At 38.7% G+C, this 17,651-nt stretch overlaps 1 protein-coding gene across 3 annotated transcripts; it reads left to right on the top strand.

The window, feature by feature from the left end:
• The first annotated feature begins 10,336 nt into the window (after positions 1 to 10,336).
• On the top strand, positions 10,337 to 17,650 carry tnfaip2b (tumor necrosis factor, alpha-induced protein 2b). 3 transcript variants are annotated; one of them, XM_020053824.3, is made up of 12 exons: positions 10,337 to 10,475; positions 11,283 to 11,486; positions 13,168 to 13,819; positions 13,917 to 14,028; positions 14,244 to 14,366; positions 14,456 to 14,550; positions 15,053 to 15,148; positions 15,246 to 15,372; positions 15,489 to 15,611; positions 15,701 to 15,856; positions 16,383 to 16,504; positions 17,086 to 17,650. In XM_020053824.3, the coding sequence occupies exons 1-12, from the start codon at positions 10,442 to 10,444 to the stop codon at positions 17,231 to 17,233; spliced, it is 1,992 nt and encodes a 663-aa protein (XP_019909383.1). In that variant the 5' UTR covers positions 10,337 to 10,441; the 3' UTR covers positions 17,234 to 17,650. The 3 variants fall into 3 exon arrangements, with proteins under 3 accessions (XP_019909383.1, XP_010877063.1, XP_028981174.1); XM_010878761.5 differs by having other exon boundaries at positions 11,280 to 11,486; XM_029125341.1 differs by lacking the exon at positions 10,337 to 10,475 and having other exon boundaries at positions 11,361 to 11,486; positions 13,260 to 13,819.
• The last annotated feature ends 1 nt before the right edge of the window (position 17,651 follows it).

Genomic DNA, 17,651 nt, shown 5'->3' with positions numbered 1-17,651 from the left:
TTTATTTGTATTTTACGCAGCGTCCCAGCTTTTTTGGAAATGTGGTTGTACAAAATTGCACAACTAAGACATTCCTCATAGAATGCCCACAATAAAGCCTATGTTTCAGCCTGTGTTAACAGTCCTAATGAATCTGTTGCACCACAAAGCTGGGTTACATCAATGTTTAATTTATATTTTGTGTTTCATTAAATGTTTAATTGATATGGTGTTTGTTCAATCTACAAGAAATCATTATTTTGCTTCTCAATCTCAAGAAAAACACATGAATGAGTAGGTGGGTCCAATGACTTGACTGATACCTTTGACTGCACTTGAATATAATAACATTAATAAATGCATTATCGTGCTGTGCTTACATTTTTATCCTCTTGGAGCTCCTTTGCAAGAACATGGTTCTGATAGATGCTTGCAGATTATTTTAGGGGTCCCAAGGGAGGTAGAAGTGTTGAGCAAGCAGTGTGATGTGAATAAAGCATGGCCCTAATCACATCAGGAAATTGGGGAGAATAGAAAGGGTTGTGAGACTTCAACATCTCTTCCTGCACAATAGTTTTATTCCAAAATATCACAGGTGAGACAAAAATGTACTGCTACTACTTTAAAGGCAAGAGCTTACCATGTTACCATTTACTTACTAAGTAAATGAACAGGAAACATTTATATCCGCATGAGGGCTAATTCCAATGGACAATTCCATTCCAAATAACCTACTATTTATACCTGGGAAATTCCATCCCTGGTAGGCAACCATTACATGTTTGTCAGTGTTTTGATAAGGATTCAAGGGATAACAGAACCTGATCCTTCTCCCCTGGGATTATTGCATGGACTCTCTATTGAGAAAGAAACCCAAATGTTGTATGTTTTGGAATTTCCAATACTAAAGCACTAAATCACATGCAAATCAAACTCCCTCTTTTCATGACTAATGGCCTTATTGTCTCCATTTACAGGGGTTAGTGCTATACACAGCACATTAACGTTTTTCCATGAGGCACTGTTTATGAGGATTAAAAATATTTCACATGAAAATTAAAAACTTAAGACTGCAGTTTGTACTACAGTTTATTTTATTATCTTTCATTAGGACATTGCATAAGCTGAAGGAGCCATATGATGTTTCTCTGTAACATAAGAAAATGTCCATAATATGCGTTGTCTTTATTCACCAGAAATGATTGGGTTCGTAAAGAATGTCATCTTATAAGGCTTTATGACTTTGAGAGTCTAGAAAGTGTGCCTGTATTCCACAGATTGTTTACTGACTATCTGTAACAGTTTAACTATCTACTAACCCTAACCTTTATCCCTAACCTTAGCCCTTACCTTAAATATTATTCTAACCTTAACCTTTATCCCTAACCTTGGCCCTTACCTTAGACATTATTCTAACCTCAACCTTTATCCCTAACCTTGGCCCTTACCTTAGACATTATTCTAACCTTAACCTTAGCATGCAGTTGTTTATCAACCGATAGTTTATTTAAAGTTTGTTGATAGTATTACTTATTTGAACATAGTTCAATAGTATTATATTTTGAACATCTACAGATGGAAATTGGTGTCAGGTCCTGGCTGGGGGCCTCTAGAAATCTCTGTGCTCCTCTTTTTATTGTCCCCAATTAGAGGCATCTGTCCCGCGTTGCCTCTAATTGGGTACCCTATTTAAATTGCCCGTTTTCGCTTTCAGATTGTGGTTCATTGTTTGCTTCATTTCGTGGTGTACCGCTCCTTTTGATGTTTTTACTTGTTTGTCGGGAAATAATAAAAGGAATGACTTGCTAATCCTGCGCTATGCCTCATGTCCTTCCTACCCTAAGCCGTGACAATTGGAACTCAAAATAATGTGTAAGCATTATAATGCAGAATTATACCTGCATTATACAGGTTACACTGAAAGGGTTGCCTATTGTTCATGCAAACAGCTAGCTACATGAATGCATGTCCTGCATCAACACTACAGTACACACTGTACTGTACAAACTGTGTTCTTGCAAAAAACAACACAAGTTTGTCCTGTGTCAACATGAATAATAAAGTAAGGGTTATCATTACTAACTGTTCATGTCATTGTTCACGATTTTGTCCTGTGTCAACATGAATAATAATGTAAGGGTTATCATTACTAACTGTTCATGTCATTGTTCACGAGTTTGTTTTGTGTCAACATGAATAATAAAGTAAGGGTTATCATTACTAACTGTTCATGTCATTGTTCACGATTTTGTCCTGTGTCAACATGAATAATAAAGTAAGGGTTATCATTACTAACTGTTCATGTCATTGTTCATCATTTGTTTATATTAAGTACAGTATTCGTTAATGGTGGTTCATGTACCCTTATCAGAAAGTGTTACCAAGCGCTACAATTCCTATGTGGTTCATGGTTTATGGATGTACCAAATATCCTCAAAAAAAAAGCTGATAGTCCACACTTTTTGGTTCAATACAGCACCCTCAAGCAAGGGTGTGGGTTAGTGTTGAATATTTGGGGTCATGACCTCCCTGTCTCCGCCTTAAATCTTGGCCCCTGCCCTCGGTCCTCGTCATAACGTAGTTCCTGATCCTTGCTCTGCCCTGCTACAACAAGAAATAAATAAATACTTCCAATGCATTCTGCATATTTATTAGATTATTGTTTCAATAAAATCCATCCCTGAACAAAACAAAATAAAAATTAAAGAATTGTGTCTTAGGCCAGTGGGTTACAGATTTCTAATTATTCTAAAACATTTAAAAGAAATACTACCCATCTCTGGGATAGAACTGATTGCCTGAGGGGTTTATGTTTTAGAAAGAGAAAGTCACCCTCTGGGATGCCACTTGAATAAACTGATACAAGCCACAGCATGAATATGTCAAACATAAGAAACACAATATTTGAAATGGATGTCTCAGACGTCTCTCATGTAGATTGTCATTAATGAAGGAGACAGGCTTCTTTCTTTTGATATGTTGTTTCTTTGAATAATGTACACCGATCAGCCATAACATCATGTAGCTCCCTCTTTTGCTGCCAAAACAGCCCTGACCTGTTGAGGCATGGACTCCACTAGACCTCTGAAGGTGTGCTGTGGTATCTAGTACCAAGAGATTAGCAGCAGATCCTTTAAGTCCTCTAAGTTGCAAGGTGGGGCCTCAATGGATTGGACCTGTTTGTCCAGCACATCCCACAGATGCTCGATTGGATTGAGACCTGGGGAATTTGGAGGCCAAATCAACACCTTGAACTCGTTGTTGTGCTCCTCAAACCATTCCTGAACCAATTTTGCTTTGTGGCAGGGCGCGTTATGTTGCTGAAAATGGCCAGTGCTATCAGGGAATACTGTTGCCATGAAAGGGTGCACATGGTCTGCAACAATGCTTAGCTAGGTGCTACGTCTCAAAGTAACATCCACATGAATGTCAGGACCCACAGTTTCCCAGCAGAACATTGCCCAAAGCATCACACTGCCTCCGCCGGCTTGCCTGCTTCCCATAGTGCATCCTGGTGCCATGTGATCTCCAGGTAAGCGACGCACAAGCACCCGGCCATCCACGTGCTGTAAAAGATAACGTGATTCATCAGTCCAGGCCACCTTCTTCCATTGTTCCGTTGTCCAGTTCTGGTGCTCACGTGCCCATTTTTGGCGCTTTTGGCAGTTGCCACAGGGTTCATCATGGGCACCCAGACTGCTCTGTGGTTATGCAGCCCCATACACAACAAACTGCGATGCATTGTTTGTTCTGAAAACTTTTTGAGCTACAGTAGCTCGTCTGTTGGATCGGACATAGCCCTTCCTCCCCAAGTAACCAAATCCCTCCGTCACAACATTTTAAATGACTCCAAAACCCCCCATTCAATGAATCATCACTTAGTCACACAAAAAACATGCTGACAACCCCCTGTTGAATAATACACCTACCAGCAATCAAATGTATTGATTGTATGTGGGTGTGATTGAGACCCTGACCTAACCTCTAACCTGTTTCATTTCCTTTCTGGCAGGATGCAGGGAGCACTTCTCAAGAAAAGTACACCATCTCAGCAGAGAGGTGGATGGCCTGGTCACTGGGTTTGATGGGGATTATATTATGCATATATAAAAAAAACATTACACATCCTGTCCAACATGGCCGGCTTAAAATAATAGGATGTTGTTCACATTTTTTAGTCAGTGAACGTTCATATATTTCTTCTAGTTATAATCTGGAACTCTAATTGATTTAGACAGGATTTTCAGTGTTGTGTTTCAGTGCTGATGAGAAAAGTATTATGTATTTTTACATTAATAAACAAAACATTTTTGTTAAACTGACTTCCAGTTATTATGTTGGATTAAGCAATCAAAATATTGGTACCACCCTCAGGTGTAGCCAGGTGTGCTGACATGTCAAATCTGATCTTGAGCAAGAGAAAGTTGAAATATTTCAGAAGCATGAGGACCGTATAAAGAATTTGTGACCATGGAATTTCAATTTTCCGCAAGAGCTGATCTATGCAAAACAACTCTGACTGTCCTGAATTTGCCAAGATTTGCTGTGATGAAGCAAGTTCTTACGTTTTGGATATCACCAAATTGGGTAGAAAAACAGTGTACTCACAAAAAAGCAACAGTTTATCTCTGACTAATCTGATTGTAAGAGGCATCTCTAATTGTAAGCCGGACAAGTTATTAGATTTTCTACCCAAAAGCCTGTTTCATATACACTTCTAGAAAATCACCAGTAAGGGTTGTGTCAGTCAGATGATAAACAGCAAAGTCATCTGAAAGAGAAAGTATAAACAGCTTTCCAGTTGGGCTGGCATTGGCCAGGGGATGAGTGGTACCTGACTTGGCATTTAGGCATAATAGTTTGATTTGTTCTCATTTGACCAAAGATTTTCGTCATCATTCTCTCATTTATAATACTTGTGCCACAAACACAACACTTCCTGGAGCTGGCCATCCACTGAAATTGTGACCAGTGGTCAATGGTCAGGGAACCCATCAAAAGACCAATGGAAACTAAGGAGCTACAGATTTCCATGGCCAGGGTGGAAGAAGCTGTACATATCTCAGATATTACCCAGGTGCTCCTCAAAAAAGGGGACTAGATGTAAGAGAAATTAATTATTGCTGAAAATCCCTCACATCAAATACCATTTGGATATTTCCCCAAGGCATGTGGAAAATCAATCAATCAAATTTACTGTTTGCTTCTTGGGGTTTAAGCCCGGGTGTTTAGTAAACAAGCCAACACTGCTACTCTTCTTGAGAACACAATTGCCACTGTAAATCAGAGTGTAGACTGTTATTATATGAGGATGCTTGATAGTGATACTTAATACACAGCCAGGGCAACTGGTTTAAACAATCAACTCAGGGTCCTAGAAGCCTAGACCTAGACCTCAACCTAACTCATAATCGGTGACAAGACATCACCAACAGTGCCCATCCAACTTGAGCTGGAATATTGTGAGAAAAGCTGGAGTAGTTCCTTAAATGACTCATAGCTGTAATTCCTTGCAAATGTGTTTTTACAAGGTTTTGACTCCAGGAGGCTGGCAACTGCCATCGTTCAGTTTATGCTTAAAGATTGTTTGTTTTACATCAAGATTGTACAGTGCACATTCCAAATTATTCAATGAGGAAACAAAATGTGAGAAGGTCAAATCCTGGGGAAGTGCTGTAAATAAAAAAATAAGATGCAGGAAAGCACTTAAAGGATGTTTCCCTCATTATTATAATCCCAAAGAGGTTTCAGTTACTGGAAAATACCTAATAATTTACACCCCTTACCATGTGTTATTAGAATTAAAAGGATGGAACGGGGGACAAATAAATGTAACCGGCACGTTTAGAAAGGAGGGATCTGTGTCAGTCAGATGATGAGGAAAAGGAAAATCATGTGAAAGATCAAAAAAACGCCTTTGTTTATTCATGTTATCCCAGTCTCCGGCTCCACTGGTTCTTGTTTTCCTCTGTATCAGATGTTTGTTTGCAGCATGCACTACCATGTGGTGAAAGGGTATGTCTCCCAACTGAAAAACAAGAACAAGAAGCGTGACAAAGCAACAACCAAGATGTGAAGTGCGGGGGGATAATCTGAAAGACATGTTTGAGAAAAGTATGTGAACACTTTTAGAGAAATGTATTAGGTTGATCTGTTTCTGTGTATTGTCTTGAATAAAGGGATGTACAAGTTGCTTGCTGGGTTTATGATAAACACCTGGCAGAGTGGAAAAGTACTGAGGGTGTGAAGTGCTATCTGCAGACAAGTCGAGACTGAAATAAGGGAGTAGAGAATCAACACCATGTCTGCAAATGTCATCGTAACCTCTCATTGTCTGTTCATATTCTGATCCTGATCCGGGGTGGGTGGCGGGTGTGCAACACAAACACAGTACATCATAGTGATACATTCTTGTGCTTTGAAAAATGCTACTTTCTATATTTAGAAAGCCCCCATAGTGAGCTTCTTTCTTGTAACCATTCACGACTAAATTCACTCATGCTTTCTTTTTACAAAAGACCAACCATGACTGGTTCCACCCAGTAGAAGACCTGAATGACATAAGTGGGGGGAAAATAAGAGAGACATAAAGAACCACCTCAAACGTTTAGTACAACTACCCAGACATTAATACTAAGTATTATTACTATAAATGCATCTTCCTGTGGTCACATCTTGCATCTGTTGATTTTGATTATTAACAGAGTACAACGGTGTAATATAATATGCACAGTGTCAATAACACAAGTCAAACACACCACAAACCATTGTGAAGGCAGGGATGCAGTTTGAAGTGACATTTGCCTGGTCTAAACCATAGCTTTCCTAAACAACATGTCTGGGGAGTTCCATGGTAGAAAATTGCTAAATATGGGCGGAAACTAGAAGTAAATCATTGACTCATAGCAACAGTTTGGCTGAGCAGAGATTCAAAGGGGCATAATAATGCAGTGTGTAGTAGTGGCAACAATGTGTGAGGATGCTGGTGTCACGAGGTGAGAAACAGGAAACTGACACAATGCCAGTTTTCAGGGAGCTAGAGTGAGTTTATTAACAATTTAAGAGGCAGAACTTGGGTGTAAGTCAATACCAAATGGCAGGATGGGGGGCAGTGTTGTCTGTTACGGCATAACAGTGTTGGTTTTATGTTTGGGCAGTCTGTATTCTGTCTGCCTCTTCACAATTCATCTCCCAGTTTGGTCATTCCAATTAAGTGTGCCATTTGGACCTTAACATTTTTCTTTTTTTAAAACAGACCATAAGATATTCCCAACCTGTTAGGCACACATGTAACGATTGAAAAATATGAGCAATGTATGTATTGAGATTTCAATTTTCAAACTTTCAAATGATATTGTATCGCTTGTTTCCTTCAAATAATGATTTAACTTCTGTTTGAGTGTGATGTGTCCTATTTGTAGAACCAGAAATTTATTCGCTCCCAATTTTTCAGAAAAAGAGTGAATTACTATAGAATTTGGTCAACATTTCGGGAATTTTATTTAAACCATTCCATTTTTACAAAAACATGCATACAATTTAATAGTATTGTTAATTGTTTGAAAATAACCTAACAGGGTGAAATTAATAATAACAGTACTCAAATGCACAGGTCAAATCACTAGACACACCTATTCTTTCCTTTATTTGCAACTGCACAAGTTCAAAAATAACATGGTGACTTATGGGATTTCACTTTACTCGTTGTGGCTGCTGTGCACACTCACTAATTGTTGCGAAGCCCACTTGAACATGAGTATGGAGGGCCGATGTTGGTGTGGAGGAAATGTTCCGGTAAGTCAGTCAAATTCAATCAAATGTATTTATAAATCAGTTTTTACATCAGCAGTTGTCACAAAGGGCTTTCACAGAGACCCAGCCTAAAACCCTAAAGGGCAAACAACAACACAGCTAAGAGGCATTCTGGCCTGGTAGTCCTGAGGCTTGGTCCAAGGGCTCATGTCCTCCTAGATTTAAACAGAAAATAATAGAGAGCATAACAGTTAGAGAGAGCATTCCTACTGTAAGTCCCCCTGGATAATGTAAATGTGGGAGAGCTTTCTCTGTTTGTATCCTAATCTTACCTCTGAGAGACAGAAATCCATGCACACAATGTTTGCTTCTACAAAACACAGACTACCAACTAAATAATATGATTGTGGATGTATATTTATTTCTGTGAATTTAAAATTTTCAAGGTTACTTACAGGTAGTAGTTATATTTAGATATGTTTCCCCATATATGAATCAAACCCACAACCCTGACAGTACAAGCACCAAGCTCTCTTAACTGAGACACAGAGGATGGATAATGACAGATTCAAATGAGATAGAGAGCATGTGTAGTTTCCCAGCACCAGTTTTGACGGGATGTATGAGGGGCCTGAAGATGTTGGCAGAGGATTGAATAGGATGTTTAGAAGGGGTGGGGAAGGGAAAGGTGGGGGTCGTAGTGGGAAAAGAGCTCCAAAATTCCCAGAACATTGGAAAGTACTTCATTCATAAAAATAATTCAACAATGGGCAGCAGGCAGCCTGTTCTTGAAGTTAGAATAGTACAATAAAAAATGAATACCAATTGTTGCATTTCATTTATTGACAGTCTAAAGTGACTAAACGTTTTAGATTTCTAGCTAAACTTACAGTAATCATGGTCCACCACTGATTTTGTTAGTTACTCTCACTGAGATATCATGTTAAACCTTTCTCTTCACCTCATGACAAAACAGATGAAATTGAAAGTCTTCGTGCCTCAATGGTGGATTCCTACCAAGGGTTGCAAAATGCTGTACTTTCCCCGAACAGATGTGACCGTACTTTTGCTGTACTTTTTCCCTGGGTATAGATGTGACCGTATTGTGGATTTGTTGATTCAATTTATACATTTTTTTTTATCTTAAGATTCCCATGTGTTTTTAACAAAAGCTTTGAAATGTACCTGCTGATTTTCTTCTGGGTGCTGAATAACAACATATTTTACGTAAACGGTTAAATTTTTCCTGATGATTCCCTTAGTAATATTGTATAGTAGGTGGTGCTATTCAATTGTATGTCGCTTTTGGGTAAGTGTGTTTAAGCTTTTCCATAACTACACAGGAAAAGCTTAAATCTAATCTTGTCACGTCGGCCAACTGTTGATGCAAAAGCAAGCTAAGAACACAATAATGAGCCGTATGCTGAGCCGTAAACTCTATGGTGTTTGTCACGGTACGGTGAGTTATGTGTTCACATGTAACCAGTGCTTCCGTTTTGCTGCTTAAAGTCAGCCCTTTTTTTTCTTGTGTGTTTGTACTCGGTTTTGTTTTTACATTAAATACCAACATCACCTGCAATCTGCCTGCGCTTGGTTCCTCTCCACCACAACCCGTTACAGTGTTGAATTTACCCGGTGCCTTTTATATTGACAAATATAAAATAAAATATTTTTAATCTATTTAAATGTATGTTGCCGCATATTACAAAAAAATTCCTTAGAAAGCCCCCTAGTCAATGGTTCTGTTTTTTGTTTTCAGATTTTGAAATATCACATCTAAGTATTGCAATAAACCATAAAACATGTAGTGTTCCACATTTGTTAGGTTAAGATATTTCCCCTCTGCTATTTTTTTCTTCTATGTAAGATGCAGTCAGGGCATTTTTCAATCATTTTAAAGACTTGGTGGTAAATCTTTTTATATTTTTTATACTTTTCATTTCTGGACCAGTAATAAGTTATTTGTGTATGCATAATTGTTGTTTATATATGCATAACCAATAACAATCAATCACTATCACATCTCAATATTTGATAGCTAACCCGTGAAATCCAAGCTTGGATGCTAGTCTTTTTTGATGATATGGTGCAAATACATAACATAGGAACCTCCATTGGCTCAACAGCGCCACTCATGGGTAGAAATCCCTGAATGCTCTTCCAACTACCATATCGAGCACTCTAATAGGTAACAACACCCAACAGAACTTTTAGCAGTATGAGTAGATTAAGTACATCACAGGAAATCCATCCTTTATAAATGTACTTTCTCACACTCTTTCTATCCTTACCGTTCTCATAATGATGATGCTTTTATACTGCAGCCATAATGATAAATAAATGAATAATTAAGGCAACTAATATAATGTAAATTAAGTCTTAGTCGAAGTGAAGGCATTAAACACATTATTTACGTGTTTATTATGTGAGAGCTCCCATCAGTTTAGTCAAACACCCCAGCAATGACAGCATTGGGAAAATGTGCGTGAGACTGTTGAGACATACTCTCTGAAAACCAATCAGAATCCAAAGCATCAACTGCACACACGCCAAGCTACGCCTATGTGAAAGCCCGGGTTGCCGAAGCGCAGCATAAAATCTATAAAAAGACCACCCGATGTAGCTTACCCTTCTGAACACTCGATTCTATTGGACCAACTGTAGGTGCAGGGCCTGGCTTATCATTGAAGGCAACACGTGTTGTGGCAAAATGAAATTATTAAGAAAGTTGATGGATGAAGCAGGTAAGGTCGCGATTAGAACATTAACGGTTACATTTAACCGTTTTTACTGACATGCAAAATACTAAAGCGAAAGATATGGAATTAGAATACTCTAAAGACGAATATTGTGAAATAATTAAATATGGATGTATTGTATTGTAGCCTCAGTGCCTGAGTTTGTAGAATATTATTAATAATACACTTTTCATAAATGTCCTCCACTAAACTGGCAGAGGCTGAATGTTGTGTGTGCAAAGTTGGCTAGCAAGCTGATTGTGAAACGTGAAAACGTGTGGAACTTTTAACAGGCTTAAAAACCAAAGGACCACAATCGGATGTTTCTTCTCTGATTCGGTTTCTCGGTGGATTGTGTGGCGTCAGCTTCTGGCATAGCTTCTGGCATAGATAAAGACAATGCCAGAAATTAAATATTGATTTCATTCGCGGTGGATTGTGACCTCGGCCTTTACCACACTTTAAAGCTAGATAATGCCAGTTTTGTATAATAGATAATTGAATGTTGTACTGTAGTAATTTCGTGCGGGGACAAGACCCAGGTCCGGGAACTTGTCTAGCCAACACAAATCTCTATGTTAAGAGGTCTGATCCTTTTGCTGAGGTTGTTAGGTGCTGTTTTAAAGTCTCTTCATTATTTAAAACAAATTGTCTTACTCAGGTGTAGCCTATTTGTAAACACCTCAATTGGCATGCCATCTCCTTAGCAGTGACAACTTAGCAAACAATGCCCCAGTGACCTTTAGACCAAAAACAAACATAATTAAATGTTTGTTTTTAATTATGTGCCTATGACTGTCTCTCTGACAGCAGGCAGGGCTCCATGGACCACCCCAGAAACCGGATCTACTAAGCCAGAGTCTCCAGTGAAACACAGTGAAAAGAAAACATCAGCTGGAGGAAGGTTTAAGGCTTTTACACTGCCTCCCATCTTAAAACGCAGATCGAAGGGTAACACCGACACCAGTGCTTCGGATGACCCCGACACATCCATTGTTATTAGCCCTCCACCCCAGGGTGAGTAGAAATGTTTTCAGAATTTGCTCAGAATTTGCCTTTGCAAATCTTTTTCAAATTGTTTCTTTATTTTCAAAGTTTATAATCAAAATCATGCATATGGAATTTACATTTCACATATGAAAACTGTAAGTTCTCAGGATAAGTGTCTGCTAAATGAATAAAATGTAATGTACATTTAGCTGATTCACATCACATCTGTACATTGTTATAACAGATGTTAATAACAGATGGGTAATTCTGGTCAATCTGAGTTGTATATATATTTTTGTGTTCCTTATTATACTTCTATATATTTTGGAGTAAATACTTTATTTAACCAGTCTATGTAGGAACTCATCAGGAATTCAGTTATGAAACTGGCATGAAACATCCACAATGTTTTTAGGGAAATGTGTTCATATTACTTACACCTTATATGGGATCCTGTTGAAAAGTTATTTGTAAATCAAAAATCCTCCTATAGAGAGAGATATCAAGAAGTACATATTCTTTAAAAGTATCTTTCAGAAGCTTTTGTGTGTGTGTGTGTGTGTGTGTGTGTGTGTGTGTGTGTGTGTGTGTGTGTGTGTGTGTGTGTGTGTGTGTGTGTGTATATCTCTCTCACTCACTCACACACACCCACCTCCGGAAAAAATATTTTCTTTCCTTTACAAAATAGTCAAAAAGGAAGGTTTTCAGTGAGGAACAGTAGGGTTAAAATAAAGAGACCACTGCAAATTGAACACTTCTGTTCCTCACTCAAAACATTCCTTTTCAACTTTTTTGAAAAGGAAAGAAAAAGGTGCAGATGTCTCTTAATCTTTTCTTTTTATTGTCCATTCTGAGATATGGAGTTTTCTTTGCAACACTGCCTAGAAGGCCAGTGTCTTGGAGTTGCCTTTTCACTGTTGATGTTGAGACAGGTGTTTTGTGGGTACTATTTAATGGAGCTGCCAGTTGAGGACCTGTGAGGTGTCTGTTTCTCAAACTAGACACTAATGTATTTGTTCTCCGGCTCAGTTGTGTACCAGGGCCTCACACTCCTCTTTCTAGTCTGGTTAAAGCCAGTTTGCACTGTTCTGTGAAGGGAGTAGTACACAATGTTTTACGAGCTCTTCAGTTTCTTGTCAATTTCTCGTGTTGGAATGGCCTTCATTTTCCAGAACAATAATAGACTGATATGTTTCAAAAGAAAGATCCTTGTTTCTGACCATTTTGAGCCTGTAATCGAACCCACAATTGCTGATGCTTCAGATACTCAACTAGTCTAAAGGCCAGTTTTATTGTTTCTTTACTCAGCACAACAGTTTTCAACTGTGCTAACATAATTGCAGATGGGTTTTTTAACGATCCCATTGCAATTAAAATTATTCCAATGGCACAAACAAAATGTGCCATTGGAACACAGCACTGATGGTTGCTGATAATGAGACTCTGTATGCCTAAAAATCTGCTTTTTCCAGCTACAATATTAATTTACAACATTAACAATGTCAACACTGTATTTCTGATCAATCTGATGTTATTTTAATGGATGAAAATGTTCCTTTTTTTAAAAACATGGACATTTCAAACTTTTGAACGGTAGTGTATGTATATATACATTTTGTTTGTCTATACTGTGAGAGGTCATACTTATGTATATGTTTGATTGCAAATATTTTAAACTGTGTACTGTCTTGGTTGTCTTCTCCCTTAGAGGTGTTGACTTTTGAGCAGAACCTTCAGAGAAATTGCTTGGATGTGGCTGGTCAACAGCTGATTGACAAAGAGGAGTATTTATATGGACAGGTCTCAGAAGAGGTGTCTCAGTTCAACACAGAGTGGGAGATGGAGAAAGAGCAGCTAGCCAGCGATCACCAAGACTTACTCAGCCACATCGACCTGACTGTGAAGAGTTCTCTCAGTCTGGACAAAGACGGTCTGCAGGCTCTGAAGTCTGCAGTGAAGGCTATCCTGCAAGAAGAGGAGCAAGATAGACGATGGCTGAATCAGGACGGTAAACGGCCTGCCTGGAGGCCCAGTGAATGCAGGCATCACCACAACACTGTCCTCAAGAGCCTGGTGGAGGAGCGTATGGTCAATGCTGAATTGTCTCCTGAAGAGAGCAACGAGCTACGCTCTTCCCTGCAGAGGGATGTTTGTGGGAAGGGTAGATGCCTGCAGAAGGACCTGTTGAGGGTGGTGAAAGAGGTGAAGGGCTGCTACCCAAAGGATATGGATATCTGCAACCTCTATGGAAAGATGTACCACCAAGCCTTTAGCACAGAGATAAGAAAGATTTTGGAGTATGGGCTGGGCATGGCCGACTGCTCTTATCTCCTGTATTGGGTGAACGTTGCCTACCCAGAGTGAGTGATGTCTTGTTTGTGTTGGTTGTTAAAATACTCTATATGGGGGTTAGGAGATGTGACATGTAAACTTTTTAACTCCTGGTTTTTGTCTTAGAATTCTACAAAATCCAGATCTGAAAAAAGAGATTAACTGTGAAACATTGGGAAAGCTGTTGTCTTTGGAATTGACCACACCACTGGAGGAGCAATATCTTAGTCACCAAGAGGTTAATATTATTCAAACTCAAATCTGTCCCTTTTCTAGTTTCCTTTTTCTAGTTCTAGTAGTTTTCGGAACCATGTGTTAATGTGTTCATACAGACAAGTATATTTGCCTGCCAAAAAGGTATTGAATGACTATAAATAAATATTTGACAGTATTTGCCCAGAAATGAAGATATACTTTGTTAAATGCATCATTTTGTTTATGCTCTATTTCCAGACAGGGGTTCAAACATTACTCAACAAAATGCTGAAGGATGTGGAGCAAGCCTGGAGGGAGGGTTCTGAGTCTGAGCTCAGAGACAACTGTTACTTTAGCCCCTTGGCTATCGACGTCATTCAAGTAAACAACATATAGGAATTATTTGTCATCATTTCTTTTACTATTCATTTAGTCACGTAATGAATGATCATTTTCTGTTTCCCTTTTAGTGCATTAATGCTGCAGTGATATCTATAGAGACAGTTTTGGAAGACACTTCCAAAGTCCAAATTATTGTGTGCCTGTTGAAAGACTTCTTGAATAGGTAACATGCACTTTTTGCAACACAGAACAACAAGTTACAAGTCCGGAAGTAGAGTTGCGAGAAAAGGATTGAGCGCTTATCATTTACCTGCATGCCTTCATAAATGGCTCCTAAAATAGTCTCATGTTCATGTGTGATTTTACAAATAACACACAGGAATGTCTCAATATTGAACGCATTGGTCAAACATGAAGAGCATAGCCTGGAAAAAGTTCATGAACCCTGATTTTTAGTTACAGGTGGACATTTTTGCCGCATTAACCTCTCTGTAGTTGCTGATCAGTCTTTCACAATGTTTAGGAGGTATTTTTAACCAATCCTTTATTGTATTTTTAACCGATTATTTTCAAAGTTATTTTTATGACTTTGATGAAGATCAGATCTTATTTTAGGAGCGGTTTATGCAAGTTATTCATAAGGGTCTACCAACTTTTCTCACAACTGTAACCACTCCAAATCAAATTTAGAATGGTTATTAATGTACCAAATTACTCACTTGCAGCTACAAGCAATTCCAGGAAAAAGTTATCAAGGGAGTCAACCAAAAAAACAGCAGAACTGTGATCATGGCCAATCTTGCTTGTGTTGAACAATTCAGGTATACTTTACTTTCCCTTTGTATGGTGTAATGTTCATATTGACATGATAATCCTGACAAACTAGGCATCTAATTTCACTTGTATGATTCCACATAGGGACTATATTGTGAAGAAAGCAGATATCTTTCCATTGGATGTAAAAGAATGCTGTCTGTCCATAATAGCTGATCTAAAGAACTGTGGCTACACGTTTTTAACAAGCCCCATACACAAGGATCTCAAGGTAGCTCCAAACCTTGGAAAAGTTTGAATTAAGAAAAATTTGTCATAACATGACATTTGCTGCTACTTACTTTGTTAATTTATTTTCTATTTGCCCCCTCTTCTCCACACACATAGTCTCAATACAAAGCTCTGGGGACACCTGTCTGGTTGGAGAAGAAACATGTGTTTGAAACACTGTTAAAAGGAATTAGCGAACACATCCAGGATCTTAAGGGCTTGACTGACACCTGCCATCAGGTACTTTGATGGACTTATTGAGAGATGGAATGATTGATTGCCTGGTTTGTTGGTTGGTTGATTGATTGTTTGATTGTACGGTTATAAAGGAGCTGCTGAGCCAGCTTCACTTGGAGGTGACAGTGGAGTACGTGAGGAGGCTTCTACAGAGGAAGATCAAGCTTAGAGACAAAGAAATGCAGGAGCAGGCTGCCAGGTCTGTGTGTGAGGATGGCCAGAGACTACACGAACTGTTCACTGAAGCGGTGAGAATACTGTTGTAATCTACATTTTTGTCTGTTGTGGAGAAATGCTGGATGCCGAAGACAAGCAGAGAACAGGACCAAAACAGTATAAATGCAGGAGAACCCAGATGACAGGAACCTAGGCTGTAAGTCAGAACAATCTTCCTGTCACATGGCAGCTAAACATTAGCTAAAAGAAAGCATGCTTGTAATTTTAGCTAATGTTTAGCTGCCTTGAGATGGGAAGGAAGCACGCATGCTTTATTGAGGAAGTAAAATTGTAATGAGGCAACAGTTTCTGAACCTATTTGCCATGATCATAGAAAAGGGATGCTACAAAAGGTTTCTTTTTTTGGCTATAGCCATGCTTGGTTTCTGCGACACGTTTGTAATACTTCATGGTGCAAATGTCATCCGTAGAGCGCGTTGATAGAGACCCTCGTAGTGTGAGTTGGCCCTTAATCAGAATGTCAGGGAGCAAAAAGAGTGATTAGACGCAGACACACACAAATGAGAGAGAGGCCTAATGGGATGTTTGTTGTCACAGGGTTCCAGGCAGGAGTGGCTCTCTGAGGTCCTGGCCAAGATTGCTGAAGTGCTGAGGCTCCAAGACATTTCGTCTATACAGCTTGAGATTGCGACGCTGAGTCAAACATACCCTGACCTCAGGTTGAACATATGTTTTACTTACAAAATGGTCAATGTTTTTACACAATACTGAAGCGGTTTGATTTTGTACCACCTTTGCATACTCAACTGTATCAATATATTTAAGCAAAAAGGCATGTGGTGTGTGGTATATGGCACAGCTAAGAGCTTTTCTTAGACATGAAGCATCATTGAATGCATGTACACAGCACTAAACTGTGCTCATATATCAGAAACCCCTGAGATCCATTAAAAGTTCATTTCACTGCTGCCACCTTTAATTGCTACAGAATGGGACTGCATTTGTGTTTAGATCAGACAGCAGCCTCAATCAACCAAATGGTTATTTATTTGATTCAACTCATTGTTTCAAGCTCATACATCACAGATTTAAGACAGCATTCAGGATTCAAATTAGTACAGCAGGACATTTATTATCTAACTCAACAGCTGTATCAAGTTATTATTTTTTTTTAGTAGTTAATATTTATAAAGCTCAACATTTAGATTTTAATGCTATATTCAGTTTAAGTTCCTCGCACAAGGCCGACCTTACACACAAGGTGGTGTCTCATTGAACATCCTTTCTCCTTTACCTACAGTGAAATCCAGGTGTCTGCTCTACTTAACCTTAAGTCCAACCTTTCTGCCTCGGCTGTGAAAAGAGTGAAGAAGACTTTCGTGGTCAACCAGGACACCACCAGCTCTCGGGATACCCCATCTTTTTTTTCCATGGTGCAGGTTAAATGAGTGTGGAATGTTCTTATTTAGCAGTGTTAACCATCCAGTGTTTATCCATTGTCCTGTGTGCTTCACTGTATAGGTAGATGCAAAATAGCCTTTGGATTTTGGGCATTCTTAAAGAGACTTACATTGTAAGCATTTGATGGTGCAATGTAATATACAAATGTATATACATGTAATGTAATATAAATGTTATGCTTTCGTCCTTATGATGTACCTTGGGGTAGCAAATGTTTTTACAGCTACTTCAGTGTCTGGAGACAAATAAAATGCTAATGTATTTGAGGCATTTTCTTTGCTTTATGTAAAGAAAATGCCTCAAATAATCCTTTAGGTGAGTGTATGTTAATATAGATTCCTTAATATGTAGATTGTGGTTTGTGTCTGGATTTATTTATATAATAAAAGGGTGCTTTCCAAGTAT

Source organism: Esox lucius, chromosome 15, assembly GCF_011004845.1.
Source record: "Esox lucius isolate fEsoLuc1 chromosome 15, fEsoLuc1.pri, whole genome shotgun sequence".
Taxonomy (NCBI): Eukaryota; Metazoa; Chordata; class Actinopteri; order Esociformes; family Esocidae; genus Esox; species Esox lucius.
Note: the sequence above shows the minus strand (reverse complement) of the source record. Positions and strands in the feature narration are given on the sequence as shown.

Bases quoted from the DNA above. Each gene is read 5' to 3' on its own strand.
- tnfaip2b (XM_010878761.5), top strand. From the start codon at position 10,442: ATGAAATTATTAAGAAAGTTGATGGATGAAGCAG. The intron at 11,487-13,167 runs GTGAGTAGAAAT...CTTCTCCCTTAG, and splicing joins TATTAGCCCTCCACCCCAGG to AGGTGTTGACTTTTGAGCAG. The intron at 14,029-14,243 runs GTTAATATTATT...CTCTATTTCCAG, and splicing joins AATATCTTAGTCACCAAGAG to ACAGGGGTTCAAACATTACT.